At 44.1% G+C, this 22111-nt stretch overlaps 1 protein-coding gene across 6 annotated transcripts in view; it reads left to right on the top strand.

The window, feature by feature from the left end:
* CCSER2 (coiled-coil serine rich protein 2) overlaps positions 1-22111 on the top strand; it is a 148420-nt gene that overhangs the window by 13256 nt on the left and 113053 nt on the right. For 3 of the 6 annotated variants that reach the window (XM_050958547.1, XM_050958549.1, XM_050958551.1), the window contains exons 2-3: positions 8159-9638; positions 13513-13718. In XM_050958547.1, coding sequence (XP_050814504.1) covers positions 8198-9638; positions 13513-13718 — 1647 coding nt within the window. In that variant the 5' untranslated portion in view covers positions 8159-8197. The remainder of the gene's footprint in view (positions 1-8158; positions 9639-13512; positions 13719-22111) is intronic. The other 3 variants (XM_050958550.1, XM_050958552.1, XM_050958553.1) reach the window with 2 other exon arrangements.

The following is a 22111-nucleotide window of genomic DNA, read 5'->3' as shown; positions in this document are numbered from 1 at the left end:
CCAGCTGTGGCTGGGAGTCCCCAGACCTTTAAATCACCCAAGGGGCTCCCAGCTGCAGAAGTGGCTGGTCGCCCCTGTGGTGAACTAAAGGGCCCAAGGCTCCAACCACCGTGGAGCTCCGGGCCCTTTAAATGCCAGCCCCAGCCCATCTACCAAAGCTGCGGGCGGGATTTAAAGGGCTCCTCCGGGCTCTCCACTGCGGCGGGAAGCTCAGCGGAGCCCTTTAAATCCCACCCGCAGCTCCGGCGACCGGGCCGAGGGGGCGGCATTTAAACGGTGGCAGGGAGCCCAGTGGAGCCCTTAAAGTGCCCCCCTGCCCCGGCTGCAGGAGCTGCGGGCGGGGTTTAAAGGACTTGGGGATATAATTTTGGCTATACGCGGTTTTCGCTTTACGCGATAACCGTGAAACGGAACCTTGGCCTAAGATAAGACTTGCCTGTATACTCAAAATAAAATACAAGGAAAATATTGGTTATTTCTTGTTCCCACGCAGTTTTCCCATTGCACACGTTTGTCTCTCTGCTATGGCAGGCTAGAAGGGAGGACCACACTTGTGAGTCAGGAGAAATTACTTGGTTTCACGCCCTTCTTTTGTGAGAACAGAGTTTAATTCTGCGTCTGCTGGTCTGCAAATTTCCTGCTCTCTCAATGAGCACAGAAATACTTTAAATTTATGTTACTTTTGGCTCTCTTCCCTGTCTTAAGAAATTTTCTCCATTGGTCCAGTGGGAAGTTATACATTTTTGTATTTTCCTATTGTGTACAACCAGTTAGGACTTGGAGAGGTCTCTGCTATCTGTGTAGAGTAACTCAACATTGCGAGAGTCTCTCAAAATGGTGGAGTTGTACATTTTATATAGAGACTTGACAGATTGACTGGTCACAGCAATATATGTATTCTCGCTGTTCTTCTGTTAGAAATGCAAAATGGAGACTTGTCTTGGCAGTTACACTTTGCCTAATATGTTTGACATGAAATTAATTCTGGAAGTGCGATCTTTGGCAACAGTCCATTCATTTATGACCACCCTGATGATACTTCAGATTACATAAACTTTGGGGTGACTCTGGCTCAAGTCAGATCTGCTGGTGAGGACTTTGTCATGCATCCGATGAAGTGGGTATTCATCCACGAGAGCTCATGCTCCAATACGTCTGTTAGTCTATAAGGTGACACAGTACTCTTTGCTGCTTTTACAGAACCAGACTGACACAGCTACCCCTCTGACAATTCTTGGAGTGTAATTTTGGTAAAGTAAGGCTGACTATGGTTGTACAAGATTTCCCTTTACTTGCATAAATATGGAACAAAGCTTACCTGTAAATAGCCAGCCCATGCAAGACATCTATTAGCGAGTGTATGTATAGGTCTCGCATTGTGAAGGAACTCCACAGATCCTCCCTTGGCTGGCTTGTGTGTCATTCCTAGTGATCAACTGTGATCACAGAAGTTAATGCTCAGAAGACATTCCCTGCACGTGCAGGAAACTAACCCCATACCTGTTAATTTTAAGGTTTGATATCCGTTTTCAATGGACTGTCTTGCCAAAAGCTATTGCTATCCTTATACCTGGCACATTCACTGATTGAACTTCTTGGAGTAGCACTCATTGGCTTATGTCTTATGACACATGGTTGTGGTCACACATCCGTACGCTATGGCGGTGAGAATAATGTTCATTTAGCTTACTGAATCTTAATAAAGCCTAACTATTGACTGATCCTAGAATCCTCATCTGGAACAGGCTTCAGCTGTAGGAACATCCTAACTTTGTCTATTTAGATATGGCTAATTTTCTTTCAGAATTCTTCCATAATAACGAGGTGTTATGCTTACCTACCATAATAGTTAGGTTGCTTACCCGCTCAAAATATGGTGACATGGGAATAATCTTAAGTTTAATTAAAGCATTATTATGTGGATTCATGCATCCAATACCATCCTTAGGTTTTTAGTTAATGTTCTCACTGAGACCAGACTCTCTCATTTTACATCTCGGTTAAAAAGCAGTTCTGGACTGAAAGATGACTATGGAACTTAAAACACTTTGAGATCCACGATGAATCTCATTAGAGCCTTATCAGTGTACCCACTTTTCAATTAAAATGTTATTTCCAACTGTCCCCTTTGCATACATAACATGGATTTTTGAAGCAAATTGATCTTGTTTTGTGCATGTCCATCATTAATAAAGATTTTGCTGGCTGAACTTGCCTATCCATGATCCCTGAGCGATCTCGTTGACTTCAGTGAGCTTGTAGAAGTATAAATGACTTGAATTTAGGAAACAATTTTGGTGATACAATGTAGCGATGGAATTCTCTCTCAGGCATTGCAGCATGAACAGGAATACAGCAGTAAACTTGTAAATTTACTTAATCTCACAGATGGCACTGAATACACATTAGAAGTAGAGCTATTGAGCTTTTATTATAGTTGTTCTTCACAAACATACTTTAAGGCTGGTGTGTTACCTTCATAACAAGTAGGCCTTTCATTGACTAGCTTCTAGCAATATGAACACTGATTAAGTCCACTATTTTCTTGTTAGAAATCAGTGCTCAATACCTATTTTATTGTGATCCTTGTAGAGCTTATTATTAGGAACTTCCCCCAAATCTTGACGAGTAGGAATGTATTAGTAATAGATCTTGAGGAAAAGAAACAACATGATATTTCTCCTTATTCTTTTTAAGGTATGAAATATTAATATTCTCACTCATGCACTCAGCTCTCTTGTAGAGTAGAATTCATGCTGACTCTTGTAAATGTTTTTCCTGCTCTCAAAGGTAGTGGCAGTGAAAGGGACTGTTGTATTTGGCCTTGTGTTTGGAGGTGGAATGTATAAGAGGAACATCTTTCCAAACGTCATTACTTTGGGAGCCCCCATTTGAGTCTTGTGCTTGTTAGGACAAGATCCAGACATGTGAGTCTAATACTTTTTTGTGCAAATTATTGCAGGTATTTTTTCTTAGTGATGGTTACAATAGTAGGTAGGAAAGACTTGGGGTGGAGTATGGTATCTTTATTTAAACAAACAAACAGAAACAAAAATCAACAAATGGAGATATTTAGGATTTGTTACAGAAGTCTTCCAAGGTGTTGGAGATCTTATAAATATATTTTTGTTTAACATTTCCAGACTGTTGGTTGTGTTGCCTACTAATAAACATATTTTTTCTCAGCGTTGATATTTTTAAACCTGGGCTCCATTTGCTGTTATCAAAATATGTTGCATTCTGCAAATCAACAGTTAAAATAGGTGAACAGAAACACTTTTCTGAATGTTTCCTTGATTTTTTTTTAAATGAAAAAATATTTGAAGCAAACATAACTAATCTTCAGTAAAAGTTTCTTTAATGAGACTAGGCAATGTCATTCCTTTATCTGGCAGAGGAGAGTCAGAGATGAATGTACAAAGTTCATGTCGTACAGTCTCAAATTACCATCTTCATGTGTTAGGGCAGCACAGTGAACTCCAGAACTGTTTTGTGCAGGCTTTGTTTCTTTTTCTTAGTTGTGAAACATATTACTATATCTTGACTTCTGCTGAAAATTTCAATCCCATTCACTTCTTGAATGCATCATTTGTAATCTTGTGTTGGAAAGGAGGCTTGTTGGATGCAGTGTCATACCTAAATTCCCTAGTCTTATACAATTCAATTATTTATGTCTATCAATTTTTTTATGCATATATAAAAAGCAGTCTGGCTCTGATACATTATGTCCTCAGTCCTGAACAGAGGGGAGAATGGGAAGAGTCAAAAGAAAGATGTGCTATTCCCCTTTCCCCACACACACTTGTTCCAGCAATAACCTGAGATAATCTTTTCATAACCTGTTTGTTACGAAGACCAAAATTCATGGTCAGTTCTGACCTTAGTTTCTTGCATTTTGCTGATATTATCTGCAGAGTCTCTTCTTCCTCCTCCCTTCCCCCCCTTGCATTTAGAAAAAATCTATATACTCTGGCAGCTTCTTTAGGCTGATTATTGAATTGCTGATTAAGCTTATGCACAGCTGCTGAGCCAGGGACCCTTTAGTTTATGAAGTATTAAAAATACTGTTTCACTTAAAATATCACTTATAAAAATGAACTCGGTAGCCTTTTCCCTGATTGTTAAGGAATGCATAGTATGTACGGTAAGAAAGTTAAAGCTTGAGTATGTTAAAATACAGAATTGATTTACTTTCAATGTGACCTACATTTTGTTTTCTGGGACATGGTAACTGGAAACTACAATAAATGACATGGCTGGAGATTAATTTGATTGTTTGTCCTTCATTTCTGTGATGGAGTTGACAGAAACAGTAACAGGACACCTGCTCTCACCATCAGTATTCCATATCTATTACTTATTGTTCATAATGCTAATTTGGACTGTTATAATGGTAGTCCTGTGTACCTACCCCATCTATTCTTTAAATACAAGATGAAGATGATGTGTACCCCAGACTTTGTCATCTCATTGTGACGATCTTAATTTGTTAATAAGTAACTTTTAAATAAGCTTTTCATTGTTGTACTGTTCCTGTTCCCTACATTTACATCTTGTCACAATCCTTTAAACAAACATGACTTCAAGTCTGATGGTTCTCAGGACTATGAGTCACCCTGTTACCCTCTGCCTCCAATGAAAGGGAGTCTCTCTTGTGGTAGCTGGTATCAGCTTATTGACACCTGTCAGCCCTTCAGGCAATCTCCTCCAATCCCCAAATCTGTTTGATCATTCCCCTGGGATGTCCATCCTCTGACACTGGCTACTCACAGAATTTCCAGATCCTCTGCACCCAAAGGTGCTGTGTACCCTAATTTACCAGTTTTACTTTAAACCACTGCTTCTGTAAACCACGCAGCACTTGTGAGCCCTTAAATAAACCTTCTTTTGTTTCATTGTGTGAAAGAATAAAGATTTAACTAGAAACCAGAGAGTGGTGGAAACATGCGGTTACAAAACAAAATCATAACGCATGAATTTGTCTCTACATTTTATCAATAGTTAACTTTATCTAATAAAGTAGATTTTTTTTTCCCCTCCAAAGTCAGTCTGTTTAGAAGCTGGTTGGTTTATCAATAACTAGGATACAAATGTTTATGAAAGCATCCCCTTCCATTAGGGGTTTCCTCAGTGAATGGATTCAGATTGTCTTTCTTTACATTGTTATACTGGAAACAGACTTTCGTGTCTATTCACAGGCTGGATGAATCTCTGCCTTGTTGTAGAGTTTCTTTTCTATATTTGAGAGCTTTTGATTGTTGTTTCTCATGGTTTTTCATTGGCTGACTGTTCTGGGATGTGGCAAAGGTAGATAACAGACTCTTACATTACCTCACCAGCTGACTACGGAGGTGTGAGTTGAATGAGCCATCATCAGACACATTATCTCCTGGTGACCAGTTTCTACTCCAGACCATAAAGCATATTTTTCAGTATAAATACATTTATTCCTTAAATGTAATGCGCACATACATCTTGCAATGACTGATCCTTGACAAGTTATGAGCTTTCTGAAGATACCTTTGCACGATACTCATTATGGAAAAATAACCTGTAAGACATGTTCGGTGTAGTGAGTTTGTCAGGTCTGAGATGAACGTTTGCAAGGACCACAGGACCCTTTGCCAAGGGGTGTCTGTGGGTATGTCTACACAAAAAAGAAACCCCAAACCCATGGCTAGCCTGTGGCAGCTGACTTGGGCTTGTGGGGTTCAGTCTACGAGACTGTTTTCATTGCTTGCAGGCTCAGGCTGGAGCCTGAACTCTGGAAGCCTCACACCCCACAGAGTCATAGAGCCTGGGCTCTGGCACCCTCCCACTCCTGGGGTCCAAGAGCCCGGGCTCCAGCTGCATAGACATATCCTGAGTCACAAAGTCATACAAACAAGCTGTTTTATAGGTAAAATGGGGTAAAAACGATTGAAGAATTTTCTAGGTATTTTTGACTGTTTAACATCCCTCTGTCCCATATTGTTATAATTGTCTGGGAAGGGAAAGGGAAGAAGGTTTGTCACAGAGTGTATGAGAAACTGGAGCTGAAAAGAACTTGTTTTGGTTTTGGGCTGGGGATGGGTAAGGAGTTGAGTAAGAGAAGTCCAGTTATTCTGTAGAATGGAAAAGAGTCTTACAGGTGATTTGCAAATGATTCTTAAAATAGTAGGGTGGTTGTTTTAGCTTTGCTTCCTTAACATGAATAAAGGAGACCTGTAATTTCTTCTCTCCAAAAAATATAAAAAAAATCTTCACTTTTAACCTTTGAAATATCAAGGATGTTAACTCTGGACTTTCCTGCTTTTGCTGAAGGCATTTGTTGGTGCGGGATTTGCCATGGATCTGATGTATGTTATGAATCCTGCTTAGTTTAGTGGGCAGAGGTTGTTGAATCTTTAACAAACAGAAACTTCTAAATTTTCATTGAACATTGGCATTAAATACATTTAAACAGATATTAAAAATTTTAAGTGCACTAAATATTTTTCCTCTGTTTCTCAAATTTCAGTGTCTTTTGATGTTTTGGCCATGCTGTGGAACAGAATTTCTAATGATGTCCTAGAACTGAATTTCTAATATTAAAGGAGGGTATTGGGAACCTGTCTTCTATTTGTTTAAAAATAAATAAATAAAATCTTATGCATAATGAGAAAGCAAGAATGGGCATAAGTTTTAGTTTTTTACTTTGCAGGCAACTCATTCACAAGTATTAACATCACACTCAGCCAATCTTAATGTTAAATCCTGTGGACTGCTATTAAAAAAAATTGCACATATCCTGAATAAAAATTAAGTAATATCAGAGTTCAATAGCCAAAGAATTTTCAGTGATCTCTCCAAAACTACTAATATGCCTAAAAATTCTATATAACAGGTGGCATTTGCGATGCATAGCATATGCCATCTGCTATCATTTACAAAGTCACAGTATACAAGCATTACTTACCAAAAGCAATCAAAGTCCCAAAAGATACTGCAGAATTAAAATAACTTGTTGGTCGGATTTGTGAGCTCAGTACCTGTACTTCAGCATATTGTCCTTTCTCTTTGACTCTCTTGTCCTCAATTCTCGTTCAATTTTGCTGTAAACATATTTGCAATTTTAAACTTTGCATTTCACTTAGTTTTCTTCATTGCCCTTTAGCCAAATGTGATTTGTGATATTAAAGTGCTGCAATTTTGGGTGGCTGCTCATGCTGCTCAAAGCTCTGAAATACTGAATGAGTTGCTTGGAGTTCTTGCTACTGAACCATAGGTACCTTTGTTCAGCTTCTTGAGTGAACACCTACCTGTAGGTCCTATATACTCTGAGGTTATTGAGAGGGAAGCCATGCATGTGAAACAAGAACGGAGAACTCAGAAAATGTCCCTCCTTCACCAAGCCAGACAGCGATGGCTTTGTCTCCAGTATGGTACAAATGGCTTGTGTTTGTGTTTTAATTCAGATAGAAGTCCAGAGAGTAGGTGGATCAGAAAGAGTCAGGGGTATTTAACTTCCAGTTGGAGAGCACAGAAGTTGTCCATGTAGTCTGGAGTCTAACAGGGAGCTGGGGCTGGTGGGTGAGGAAGAAGGAAGATTTTGAAAACTGATTCCTGTCAAAATCTGTACTGCAGTTCTCACAAGTCGGTGTTGCCAGTTCATGTGACTTATTCATGAGTCTTGGGATATTTTAATTTTTTCATAAAGCTCCAGATGCTGAAATCAAATGATTGCATGAGAAATTCAGCTTTCATTTTAAAATAATAGTTTTTAGCCTGCCTTCATGCAGAGAAAAGCTTGAAATGTTAAAATAAGTGTATCTTAAAGGCTTAGAAACCAGAGGGCAAATTAAACATGCAACACTTATTTTTAATTCAATCATGTTATTTTGTGTGGCCTGACGCAGTTTTAACACTTGATGTTGGCAATACTGCAAATGATCCCACCCTTTTAGTAAGATGGCTACCATTAGCAAACTGTTTCCAGTTGTTGTTGAAACATTTTGTTTGCACAATTGACTAATGGTGGTTAGAACATCTCTAGAAACTCATGAAATATGTATAGGTAAACTGTATTTTTCTGGTATTATTAGGCATCCATGTGTCACATGATCATTTATAATTTTTAGGTGTATTGTGTTGTCCTGAGTTGTTAATTCAAGTTTAATTTTTTTTTTCATTTCCACAGATTCAAGAAACTTTCAAGGACCAATGTACCCAATAGCTCATGGAAGAAAAAAATCATATCCGAACAGCCTTGGTTTCCAAGTTACCGAAATATGGAACAAAATCTTTAGGGAGCACCCTACAGCCAATGCCAAATAGGACAGCTGTTCTCTTGTCAGGGAATTCTCATTGCAGCAGTGGCAAAAATTGCAGCAAGCACAATGGCACTGTTCGTATGTCTTCCTTTGCTTTTAGCTGGCAAAAATCAAATAAATATCAACTTGGTGATCAAAGTGGTGGTGAGTCTAACTTTGCCCAGAATTCTAATGAAAAACTAGTTGATTCTGAGAAGTATTCTCCCTCTCAAGGTGGATTTGGTAAAGATGTGCTCCAGGTGGGTTTGAACAGCACCTCTTCAGTAGCATCAAAAACAGCAAAGCAAGTCAACATGTTTGTGTCCTCTACAGAAGAATTAAACCAGAAGTCTTTGCCTGAACTGTCTAGTTCAGCAAAATTCACCAAAGGTACGTTATTTGGCAGGACTTCATATTCTGGACTCAGTACTCCAAAATCACATTTAAATGGATTTTATGGAAATAGGCCATCTGTAGACTTGCAGAGATGTAGAATTAACTCCAATGCCTCCAGGACCAGTTCAAGAGAGAGTTTGGCACAATCCACAGACAGTGCTAAATCTTTGTCCTGTGAAAAAATGGTTAGATCACAAAGCTTTTCACATTCCATTCAGAATTCTTTCCTACCCGCTGCATCCTTATCCAGATCACATTCCTTTAATAAAGCTGTAGATCTTACAAGGCCTTATCAAAAACAACACCTGGCTATTAGAGCATCTCAGAGGTCAACTCTGTTGTCAAGAAATGCCCAACAGTTGGATGCACCCAGTGGAGATGAACCTTTAAGATATGGATTTACCAGGCCATACACTGCTATATCAACCTCTGGTTTAAGGAAGCCACCGGTCTCAAATGGATCCAGGGTATCACCCTCTTTGGGGTATGGAATGGGTCGTCCTTCTTTACTGAAACCTACCAGACAGCAGTTTACTGGAAAGATCATTGTGGATGACAGCAAAAGTACAAGTACTGACATGTGCATAGTGAAGGTCTCAGAGATTACGGTAAATGTCAATGGAGCCATTGAGGAAAAAGACATAGAAAATGACAGTCAAAGAACGGACTGTGGTGAAGCCCTTCATGACAGTCTGGGGAAGCATGGCTCTAAAGTCATATGCATGAATGACGATGTGGATGAAATATCCATATCTTCCTTGTCCTCTTCTGAGAAGAATGACCTGAGTGAAGACTTTAGTGATGACTTTATAGATCTAGACGATTCAAATAGAACAATACAAGTGAAGCAAGAAGTCTCTCTTGAAGAGTTAGAGCATGGAGGTGCAACACCAATAGATCCAGTCACTTCTCTCAGGGAAAGTGAAAGACCTCGTTGTAACACCGACGAATGGCTAGATATAGATGTTTCTGGTAAATATTTTGTTGTATTCTATTCTGTTAACTTATTACTCCTGAGGGCATTCTGTGCCAAAATTAAAAAGTGCCAAAGAATTAAAAATTGTGCGCACAATATCTTAAAATTATGCAAAATTCTTCAAGTTTTATTTGTCAATAAATAAATGAAGAGGCTCTAGCGTGGCAGTAGGGAGCACAAGCCACTAGTTGTACGAAGATGGGAGATCACCCTGCAGCCTCCCTGTTCCCCCTCCCCTGGAACATGCACTCAGCGGTGAGGCTGCACCTAACTCTGACACAGAACAAGGCCTGGGCCTGCCCCAGAAACACCCTGGGGCCATGCCTGTCTCCTCCAGGGGCACCAGGCGTGGGGCAGGCAGGTGTGTGTGGGGGATCCAGATGTGGAGTGAGAGGGTTCTGTGTGGGACAATGTGGGTGCAAGCAGTGCAATGGGGTGTCTAGGTGTGGGAGGATCTGGATGCATAGAGCTCTTTAGGGGGTGGGTCCAGGTGCGGGGCAATGGGACTCTGCAGATGCTTCCAGGTAAAAGTTGTTGGGGTTCAGCGGTGTTGGCTTGGTGGGGTGGGGGTCTGGATGCAGCTACTGGGGGGTCAGTGGTGTGGGGTCCATGTGGCTCAGGTGGTGCACAGGAGTGGTGCACATCAGGTTCAGGGTTTGAGAGCAGGGAGCTCAGTTGGGAATGTTCTGGGTTCAGGGATGGGGGTTTGGAAGCAGGGGGTCTAGGTGCAGGGGTTGAGTTTCAGTGTGGTGAGGTTTGGGTATGGATGGTTACGGGGTTCTGGGTGTATATATAATGGGGATTGGTGGTGGTGTCTGGGTATGAGAGGTCCAGATGCATGGAGATTGGGCAGATGGGGGAGCAGCTCCCATACGGTGATCTATCCCCCTGCACCTGAGGAGCAATGAGGAGCAGGAAGTAGGGGAGGATGTTGAGCTTCCTGCAGCTGGGGGAGGTTTTTGGGGGTGGGTCTGACAAGTCCTGTCCTCTCCTACCGCCAGCACAGCTGGGACTAGCTGTTGATCCCAGCTCAGCTAGCAGCCACTGTCTATAGTGTTCCCAGCCCTGCAGTGATTTACCTTTCTGTTGGCTGCTCTGTGTTTCTGAAACAATGTACCTGCGCAGCTAGGGAGTAGTGTGTGACTGCTCTTGCAGCTTCCCTTTGCTTCCCTGTCAGTCATTTTTCTGCAGGGAAGCAAAGAAATCTGTGTGAGACATGAATTCTGCACGCGCGCAGTGGCACAGAATTCCTTCAGGAGTATCTTATGTTGAGAAGCAAGTTTCTGTTTGAAATACTACCTTGTTTGTAAGTATTCCTAATTTATCTGAATCATAGTAAAGTAAAACTAGTTTTTCTATATTCCCAGATTAGTTGTATTGAGTCCCATATTGATAAATGATCCTTGGCCTTGTATACTGGATTTTCCAGTCTTCTGTACAAACATTGAATACTACTAATGTAAGATGTTAAACTGAGTTGTCCTCCAAAGGGAAACTGTTGTTCTGTTTTAGGTATTTTTAGAAAGGAAAAACTGATGACAGAGGCAATTCATGTTTTAATTTATTTTAAATGTAATGAACTTAAGTTTCAGTTGATGGTTCTCAAGAATGAATTATGCTTATCTTTGACATTTATTTCAATGCAGTATTAGTAAATGTCAATTATTATATAATGCTGAAATACAAGGTAGGACTCTAATGAAATACTGATCCATTAGGTGTTGCTGGAGCTTAATGAAAACTTGTTATAGTAAAAACTGACACTTCTCACTAAAGCTAAACATAGTTTAAAAAGCTACACTATTAGCCTTGCTCCTGTTGTTTTATCCATTATTTTTGCAGTGGTATTACTTCATTTATTTTGCTTTTTTGCAACTGTTGCAATATACTAGGAAATACCTTTCTTCAGAGTTAAGATTGCATCACACTTTAGGTCTGTGTGCATGATAGGTGCCTCTTACACCCTGCATGAGACTGAGAATCATTTACTGCTTTGTCCTGATCTGCCCTCTTTCTTAGAACTATGGGTTCTAAACATGTGTCTAATATAATAGCCTAAACATCATCAGAGCACTTTTAAAAGATAAATGTGCTATACACGGGGTGCTGGAACAATTTGTATCGTGGGGTTGCTGAGAGCCATTGAACCAAACTGTAAACTGTGTATCTGAGGGAAAGCACTTCAAGACGGGATACAGCAGCACCCCTAGTTCAAAGACCTATGGCTATACATGCTTATAAATTTATGGCAGAGCTATTTGCCATGGGAGCCATAACATTAAATTCCTAAGGATAACTTTGTATTGTTATGTTTAGGAATTTACACAAGTTAAGAATTTTATGGCTCCAGTGGCAAACAACTCCACCACATTGTACATGTTTTTATAAATCTCCAGTCTTCAGAAGAGATTCCCCAGTCCCTTTTCACATAGCAGTAACTTAGATGTATATAGCACCTACGGAAGGGGAAGGTGTCCCACCTGCTGACATCTGCCAGGGGAAATCAACGTGCCATGGAGGTGGCATACCCCTTCCCCCAGGTAGATTTGCACAAGTGCTTCTATGCACACAAGCAAAAAAGAGAGAGTCTGTCATTAGAATAGCATATGATTTCTAAAACAAACTTGTTTAAATCAGAGGCACTGGTTCACACTGAGGAATAAATGCATGGCAGTTTTAGTTTCTCAGATCTTTTGAGTTTGGGGTGGGTGAATGCCCCACTCAGAGTGGCTGGGGATGGAGGGGGAGACAAGCCCAGTTTCCTTTCCTATTCCTGGTAGGAGTTTAAAGGCTACTTGGAGGGGAGGACAAATGATTCTTCAGGTTCTCCACAGATGGCTGTGGGAGGAACATCGAGCATAGCTCAGGGCTCCTGACATCTCTCTCTTTTGGGATGAGAGGAAATGATGTTTCTCTCCTTTTTTTTAACCAAACTCTTGGTGAGGTACATATTACTCCTTTTTCTCTTTGCTCCCCCATGTGTCTCTTTGGGGTGCTGGTCTTTGAAAAATTATCAGCAAGCCGTTTTCTCTGCAGCAGAAGCTGCATAGTTGGCCCTGTACCTTGCTGATGTATGAACCTGCCAGAATGCAGGGTTCCCGCAAACAGAAAAAAGAGAGAGATCTTGTTAAAATAACTTCTTAAAAAATCACGATTGGCAACTAATTATTTCTGAACCTTGCTATTTAAGGAAAGTTCAGAAAAAAATTAACTCAGCCACATTTAAATGCCTGTAAACGTGGGCTTAAATGTCAGTTCAATCACAACGTTGTTAATAAAAATGTATAGTAGATATGTAACTTAGCCTAATATAATTAATGTCAGTAAAGTGGTTTTTTTTGGTAGAGGAAGGTTGCTCTAGCTCTTGGAAAACAACTTTTGTTAAGTTCTTTTTCATAAGGAGAAATTGTTTGGCACAGTTATTGAATTTTTTAATATCTTATATTCTGCTTACTCATGAGCATTTCATTGCACAAGTTTTTCTTTTTCTTGAGAGGTATTACTATTCTGCCAGTTAAAATCTGTCTGTCTGGGCTCAGCATACTTGAGTAATTCACAATGTTTTAAATCACTTGTTCTTTTTAAGAAATACTTTTCACTCTGTTAGAATTGTTACAGGGCTGGAAGAGGAAAAATATTGGAAGTTGGTAGAAGGTACTTTGGGGTATATTGAGTTTATAACATCCTGAGACTGGGGGAGGAAAAGTTGTTTTTTCCCCTAAGCTTAACATTGCTGACTTTAGAGAATATTTTAATATCTATTGCCACCACTTCCATTCAGATCCTTTTACATGCTAATAACACAAAACATAAGTGCTAATTTTAATCTAAATTATTTGGATTATTGACTGTTTTTGTTTTTATTTTAAGCAGTAGATGACAAGAATGAAAACACAAAACATACTATTGGGAACAACTTGATTTCTCCAGACGTGGACTACAGAGCTGGCTCCTCTTTTGAACTTTCTCCATCTGATAGTTCCGATGGAACATATATGTGGGATGAAGAAGGGTTGGAGCCCATTGGGAGTGTCCATCCATGTGGAAGTTATGAGTCTTCAGAAATGAACAGCATAGTATGTATATGTTCTTACAGCTCTTTGAGATTTTTGTTAGCTTAATATATTGCAGAAAGTGTTAATTTTCACAGAATTTTTGTTTCTTCATTATTCCTTAAATTATTTTTGTAAAATATGTCTTAATCTAGAAATTCTGAGCCCACCTAATGGTGAAGGACCTACAATAAGAATAACTTTTAACTCCAGTGATCTGAATTCCCTTTATCTGAAAATCCTAGCTATCCAAATCCACAGTGTATCCTTCTTGTAGCACTATGTTAGTTAATAGCACTTCTGTTTATCTGAATACCTGGTTTTTCAAAAGTTTTGGATGCCCTCCGAATGTAGATAAATGGGAGTGTATTATAGCTAATGTGCATTTTTAAAAGTAATAGTGAAATATTTAATACTTACTTACTGCTGATATTGTGGACTGAGCTTGGTTAGAGTACTACCTTCCTCCTCCAATGTGGTGCTAAAGGAACACAACAACGGGCTTATTTTCATCAAATTGGCATGTTCAATATTTCCGGTCAGCCTAGGAGCATAGAGGATGAGGAGTTGATCTCAGTCCCTTTAGCCTGAGGTAAAGCTTGTTCTTGGGAACAGGAATAACGGGTTCTTCTGGCCTGCCAATCTATTAAATAAATCCCCTTTGAACCTATATTTCATCTCATTGTCAGCAAGGTTTCTAGATCATAGGACACCTCTTTTGGAGACCACAACTCTGGCTCCTCACTAGGACAGGGCTTTAATATCTATAGAGTTTGTGTATGAGTTGAACACTTACAGTGATTGGTGGCTTAATATGTAGTAGGAGGGATCATCTGCCTTCATCTGAGACTCCATTTCCAGAGCAGGTGAAGGTGGCATGCTTGGTAGTATGGCTCTTACCTGTGTCTGTCTGGAACTGAAATGTTGTTCAGTATCAGTGGGAAAGTTCAGCACCACTACTGACTTTCCACCTATGTTCAGGCAGCCAGCCTCAGATTTCCTAGTGTGCTAAAGAGGCATTTCAAAAGCATTACATTGTTTTTGAGAAATGTTTGTGTTTGTGGCACACCGTGTCTTGCTCATCCTTTGCTTCACGGTTTCATATCTGTGGAACAAGAGTGACATGTCACTCAACTGAGAAGGCCTGACTTACTGATCCTTTCCAGAAGAAGAGTCACATTTGTCTATAGGGCTGTAAGCAGGAATAGGTAACATGAACTAATTTTCTTCCATGTTGGAGAGTATGTGGACAAATGTGGTTAGTATCCACTGGTATTTTTGTTGTTATATCTCCAATAGGATTACATTTTTTAATATGTTAAGACAAATACAGAAACTTCAGCCAGACCATCATCTTTGACTGACTTAGTCATACTTCAAAAAGTAAGCAGGATCATTCTTGATCAGTGCTAGGATGGAAGTCATCCAGGGAAGACTTGTGTGTTGAAGTGGTGTTGGTGATAAGTAGTTGGTGATTCTGCATAGTCAGTGCTCTATTCTGGTTCTGTGGACCACTGTGGTCCTAGCCAAATTCCGCTGAGAAGTTTCATCTACCTATGATGGTATTCACTATGTGTCTTTAACCTATTGTGTAATGTTTCTGGGCTCTCTTAAACAGCTGCCAATTTCCTGTGGTGAATTGCACAATCATACATAGCACTTTCAAATTCTGTGGATGAAAGAGGCTGTGTAACTTAATTTTTTTGATAAATTTTTAACATTAAGACAGTCCAAAAGATGTCCTGAGTAAAATAGTGTCCCTTCAAAAATCTTAGTCATGTGTGAGCTTTTAAACAAGTAAATGGTATCCTGATACTACATCCTGTGCTCTATACATCTTGATGTAGTAAATATTGAGTATACTTATTTCTTCTTTGAGTGATTGCTCATATCCATTCCAGTTAGGTGTGTGCACTTGTTGGAAGATTTTTACCCTAGCAACTCCAGTGGGTCGGCAGGTCACCCCCTGGAGTGGCGCCGCCATGGCGCTGTATATATACCCCTGCCGACCCGACCGCTCCTCAATTCCTTCTTACCGCCCATGTCGGTCATTGGAACAGTGGAGCGTGGCTTAGCTGTCCTCCACTTCCCTAGCTTCTCCTTGTTCATTTGATCTCTTGTTGTGTATAGTTGACTTAGTCTATAGTGTAATTAGTCTTATAGTTGTTACTGTATATAGTTTAGTGGGGCTTGGGCATTAGCCCTTCCCCGCACCCGGTGCCGGGGCCCATGCCCGGTTCACCAGGGTTTAAACCGTGCTTGGCCTGTAAAAAGCCGATGCCCATGAGCGATTCTCCATGACTCTTGCCTAAAGTGCCTCGGGGAATCGCACGTCTCCGACAAGTGCCGCATTTGCAAGACCTTTAAGCTGCAAACTAAAAAGGAGAGAGACTTTCGCTTAAAGACTCCTCCTTATGGAGGCAGCCCTCAACCCTCCATCCTTGGCACCGAGCGCTGACAGCGCTCCTCCAGCACTGGACCGCTCCGGCTCCGCCAAGACACTTTGGCACCGGCCTTCTCCGGCACAGGGACCTGATCGGAGGCCCTCAGCCTCCTCCACACCTTCAACGCAGACTCGTTCGGATCGCCCAGCACCTACTCCTGCTGCGGCACTGACGACTGTGGTACCGTCGAGTCCGGTCCCCAGAGGGCCGTCGAGTCCGGTCCTTGAGAGCTCCCCAATGAGACCTGTGGTCGAGCTTACGGTCCCCTCCACGCCAGAGACATTCGACTTGGCCAGGGACATTATCGCAATGACTGAGTCTGCCCTGCCTCAACCGCCGGTGCGGGTTCTGCATTCCAGAGGCAAGCCTGCCGCTATGAGACCTCCTTCACTAGAATCGATGAGCCAGCACCAATCTCGATCCAGGTCCTGGCACCGCTCACGGTCTCATGGACGGTCTCGGTCTCGACGCCGCTCGCAGTCCCGGCATTGCTCACCTAGGTGGTACTGGTCGTACTCGCGGCACAGATCCACCTCTCGTCCCGCCCGGTACTCTCGGTACCGCTTCGGCTCTAGGCACCGCTCCCGGCACCGAGACTCTTGCAGCCGGTTCCGCCACAGACGTTCGAGATCCAGGTCGACCTCCCGGCACCGCGCTGGTTGCAGGTCTCGATCTCGGCACTGGTATGATTCTCGGTACCAATCCCCGGCACCGAGGAGATCTCCAGCTACAGGAGTGAAGGACTCATACCAGCCTCGTTCGGCTCCTCCATGGCCGTCCCGACACCCGTCCATGTCTTCTCAGGCGGATAGTGCATATGCCCCAGACACCGACGTCCCTGCTGCATTATTCCATGAGCCCCAGCCTCAAGATCATGGACTGCAGCAGTGAGGGTTCTGGACGCCTTGGGCATACCATCAGGCCCAAGGCCCTCACCCAGGTCCATTGCGCTCGACCGCCTCAGAACACATGGTGCCGGAGGCCACGATTACCCGTCGTCCTCCTCCTCCTCCTATGGAGGAAGGGTTGACCCAGCCTCAGGACTCTGAGCTCCCCAGGGAGACAGGCACGATCCACCAGGCGGACCCCTAATCAGACCCGCTCGTTCCAGATCTCTCCTGTTCATCCTCCCCTGACGAGTCTGTAGCTGGAACCTCATCTGCCAGTCCCCCACCAATTGACCTCAGGGCCCACCAGGACCTCAGGCGTGTTGCACAAAACATGAACTTGCAGGCCGAGGAGGTCCTGGAGGTACAGGACCCAGTGGTGGACATTTTGTCATCGGATGCCCCCACTGGAGTGGCCCTCCCATTCATTAAGACTATACAAGCCAATGCCACTACGATCTGGTAGTCTCCGGCCTCTGTTCCGCCTGCTGCGCGAGGTGTAGAGCGCAAATACGTGGTGCCCTCCAAGGGCTATGAATATCTGTATGTCCACCCTCCTCCTTGCTCCCTCGTCGTCCAGTCGGTTAATGAGAGGGAGCACCATGGCCAGCAGGTTCCAGCCCCTAAATCAAAGGACGCGAGGCGCATGGACTTGCAAGGGCAAAAATTCTACTCTGCGAGGGCCCTCCAACTCAGCATGCCCAATCATCAAGCCCTCCTTAGCCGCTATAGTTACAACATCTGGGCGGCAGCAGACAAATTTAAGGAGTTGCTTCCACAGGACGCACGATAGGAGTTCTCGGCGATCCTTGACGAAGGGAAAAAGGTGGCGAGAACTTCCCTCCAGGCTTCCCTGGACGCCGCGGACTCAGCTGCTAGGACTCTGGCCTCTGGCGTGACTATGCGCCATATCTCGTGGCTGCAGGTCTCCGGCCTCCCCCCAGAGGTCCAACACATTATTCAGGACCTTTCATTTGAGGGCCAAAGGCTGTTTTCGGATAAAACTGACCCTAGGCTGCAGAGTCGTCATGCGCTCATTAGGAATGCACATGCCGGTAACTCAGCGCAGGCCCTTCCGACCCCAACCGCACCGCCCTTACCCTCACCCTCAGCCCCGGCAGAGACAAGACTTCGCCAGACGGCGAGGCAGAAACAGTCGCCAAAGGCAATCGGGCAACCAAGGGGGCCAGAACCAAAGCTCCTCCAAGCCTTCCTCAGGGCTAAAACCTTCCTTTTGAAGGTGCACCCGAGGGCATTGTACCAGTTTCTTTAAAGGATCCATCGTCTCCTTTTTCCAACCGTCTTTCCTTTTTCCTCCCTGCGTGGTCCCAGCTAACATCAGATCGTTGGGTCTTATATGCATGCTGGACCTTGGATACCACCTCCAATTTATTTCAAACACTCCCTCCCACTCTCGTCCCTCTTCAGGGACCCTTCTCACGAGCAACTCCTCCTACAGGAGGTGCAAACGCTCCTCGCCAAAGGGGCCATAGAGGAGGTACCGGAGCACGAGCGGGGCAAGGGGTTTTACTCCCGCTACTTCCTAATCCCCAAGGCAAAGAGAGGTCTCAGACCTATCCTCAATCTGCGGGAACTCAACAGATACATGGTAAAGTTGAAGTTCCGTATGGTATCCCTGGGGACCATTATCCCATCCCTCGATCCTAGAGACTGGTATGCCGCCCTCGACATGCAAGATGCCTACTTCCACATAGCCATCTTCCCACCTCGCAGGAGGTTCCTCCGGTTCATGGTCAACCGCCAACATTTTCAGTTCTCGGTCCTCCTGTTCGGCCTCTCTACAGCCCCAAGAGTATTCACCAAATGTATGGCTGTAGTCGCCACCCACCTTTGCCGCAGTCGGATACACGTTTTTCCGTATCTAGACGACTGGCTCATCTGTGGGACCTCTGAGGCGCGAGTCCTCAGGCACGTCCGCATTGTCAAGGACCTTTTCCTACATCTAGGTCTAATGATCAGTGTGGAAAAATCGACTCTGATCCCCACTCAGAGGATAGAATTTATTGGTGCCACCCTGGACTCCACTCTTGCCAAAGCCTGCGTATCACTGTCACGGTTCCAGACTATGGCAGCCATCATCCAGAGGCTGCAAGTGGCGCCGTTGACTTCGGTGCGCACTTGCCTCGCTCTCCTGGGCCACGTGGCAGCCTGTACGTTCGTAACGAACTACGCAAGACTGCGCCTCCGGCCCCTCCAGTCGTGGCTCAACTCACAATACCGCCCAGCCAGGGATCCTATGGACATGGTCGTCACCATTCCCCTGACCGTCCTCAACTCCTTCGAGTGGTGTCTGGATCCCTCCCTGATGTGTGCGGGGCTCCTGTTCCATCCGCCTCACCCCTCAGCATCCCTGACAACGGATGCATCATCCCTGGGTTGGCGGGCTCACCTCGGGCACCTACGCACCCAGGGCCTTTGGTCATCTCAAGAGCTGATCCTCCACATCAACGTCTGGGAGCTGAGAGCGGTCCGCCTCGCTTGCCAGATGTTCCGACAACATTTACAGGGCCGTTGTGTGTCAGTATTCACCGACAACACAACGGCCATGCACTATATAAACAAGCAGGGCGGTACAAGATCTTCACCCCTGTGTCAAGAGACCTTACGACTCTGGGACTTCTGCATAGCCCATTCTATACACCTCATTGCGTCCTTTCTCCCGGGAGTTTGGAACACGCTGGCGGATCGCCTGAGCAGATCCTTCCTTTCCCACGAATGGTCCCTTCACCCAGATGTTGCTCTTTCGCTCTTCCGGAGGTGGGGGTTTCCCTGGATGGACCTCTTTGCGTCCTGCGGGAACAGGAAATGCCAGACGTTCTGCTCCTTTCAAGGCCTCTCACTGGGTTCAGTGGCAGACGCCTTCCTTGTACCGTGGACGATGCATCTGCTCTACGCCTTTCCACCATTTCCGCTCGTCCACAAGGTCCTACTGAAAGTACGCAGGGACAAAGCCCACTTGATCATGATAGCTCCAGCGTGGCCTTGACAGCACTGGTACACCATGCTGCTAGACCTATCCATAGCCGACCCTGTTCCCCTGCCTCTTCACCTGGACCTGATCACCCAGGACCACGGCAAGCTGCGTCACCCGGACCTTCAGTCCCTCCACCTCACGACATGGCTCCTGCGTGGCTGACCCAGTCTGAGCTGCGTTGCTCTATCCCAGTGCAACAGGTGCTCCTGGGTAGCAGGAAACCTTCCACTAGAGCGACATATTTGGCCAAGTGGAAGCGTTTCGCATGCTCGTGTATGGAGCGGAACTTCCTTCCTACCGAGGTCTCCATTTCCAACATCTTGGATTACCTCTGGTCCCTTAAACAACAGGGCCTGGCGATATCATCTCTGAGGGTCCATTTGGTGACCATCTCTACCTTCCGCCCAGGGGAGGATGGCTGCTCAGTATTCTCTCACCCGATGGTGTCTAGGTTCCTTAAGGGCCTGGAGCAGCTCTACCCCCAAGTACGCCGCCCTGCTCCTACATGGGACCTTAACCGGTTCTTGCCAGACTCATGTCCGCCTCATTCGATCCGTTAGCAACTTGCTCCCTTCTCTACCTCTCCTGGAAAACCGCTTTCCTGGTGACCATCAGATCTGCGAAACGAGTCTCGGAGCTTTGGTCGCTCACGGTAGATCCCCCATATACTGTGTTCCACAGGGACAAGGTGCAGTTGCGACCACATCCAGCCTTTCTCCCCAAAGTGGTATCAGCCTTCCAAGTTAACCAGGAGATCTTCCTACCTGTCTTCTTCCCAAAACCACATTAATCTCGCAGGGAGCAGCAATTACACTCCCAAGACGTCTGTAGAGCGCTCGCTTTTTATATCGAGTGAACTAAGTCATTTCGCAGAACCCCTCCAACTCTTTGTCGCTGTGGCTGAGCGTATCAAGGGCCTACCCGTCTCCTCGCAGCAGATTTCCTCCTGGGTAACGTCATGCATCCGCGCCTGTTACGACTTGGCTCACGTCCCCTCGGGCCACGTGACTGCGCACTCCACCAGGGCTCAGGCCGCATCGGCTGCTTTCCTCGCTCACGTGCCCATTCATGAAATCTGTCGCGCAGCGACCTGGTCCTCGGTCCACACCTTTGCCTCCCACTATGCCCTGGTTCAGCAGACTAGGGATGACACAGCCTTCCTCTCCGCAGTGTTACACTCTGCGACATCTCACTCTGACCCCACCACCTAGGTAAGGCTTGGGAATCACCTAACTGGAATAGATATGAGTAATCACTCGAAGAAGAAAAGACGGTTACTCACCTTTGTAACTTGTTCTTCGAGATGTGTTGCTCATATCCATTCCAAACCTGCCCTCCTTCCCCACTGTTGGAGTAGCTGGCAAGAAGGAACTGAGGAGCAGTCGGGTCGGCAGGGGTATATATCCAGCGCCATGGCGGCGCCACTCCAGGGGGCGACCTGCCAACCCACCGGAGTTGCTAGGGTAAAAATCTTCTGACGAGCGTGCACGCGTGGCGCGCATACCTAACTGGAATGGATATGAGCAACATATCTCGAAGAACAACAGTTACAAAGGTGAGTAACCATCTTTTATTATATACATTTTATGAGAAACTTAGCATATTCTAGTAGATATTTTCTGAAGTAAAGAATTCTGCTTCCCTAGGTCTTTGATCTGTTTGGCTAATCTCTTGATGTATACTTGTAACTTGGATCACTGCCAGTGGGAGTTGTACACAATTTTGAACAGAAAATATACTCTGAAGTGTTCGTTCAATAGAAGCATGTTTACACACACTTTCAATGAAAACAATGGAAGAGAAGTAGTGAATGGCATTAGTAAGATCATTTACTAATTTATAAAAATTCCTTGTGATGTGTCTTGAGTGTTGTGGCATTAATGTAATGAGATACCCCCTCCCCCCCTTTCCTGTATCTACTGTAAGTAGATTGCTGCTGCTTAGGGCTCGATGGCTATTACAAGGCTTTTGTTCCCTGAACAGAGTTCATCACTGAATTTAGATATTCATGTCATTTTTTATATTCTTTATTTCTGAGTTTGACCTCCTTTTTAAAATTAGTTCTTTATCACAATTTTAGTGCTTCATGTA

The sequence above is a fragment of the Gopherus flavomarginatus genome, chromosome 6 (genome assembly GCF_025201925.1).
Source record: "Gopherus flavomarginatus isolate rGopFla2 chromosome 6, rGopFla2.mat.asm, whole genome shotgun sequence".
Classification (NCBI taxonomy): domain Eukaryota; kingdom Metazoa; phylum Chordata; order Testudines; family Testudinidae; genus Gopherus; species Gopherus flavomarginatus.
Note: the sequence above shows the minus strand (reverse complement) of the source record. Positions and strands in the feature narration are given on the sequence as shown.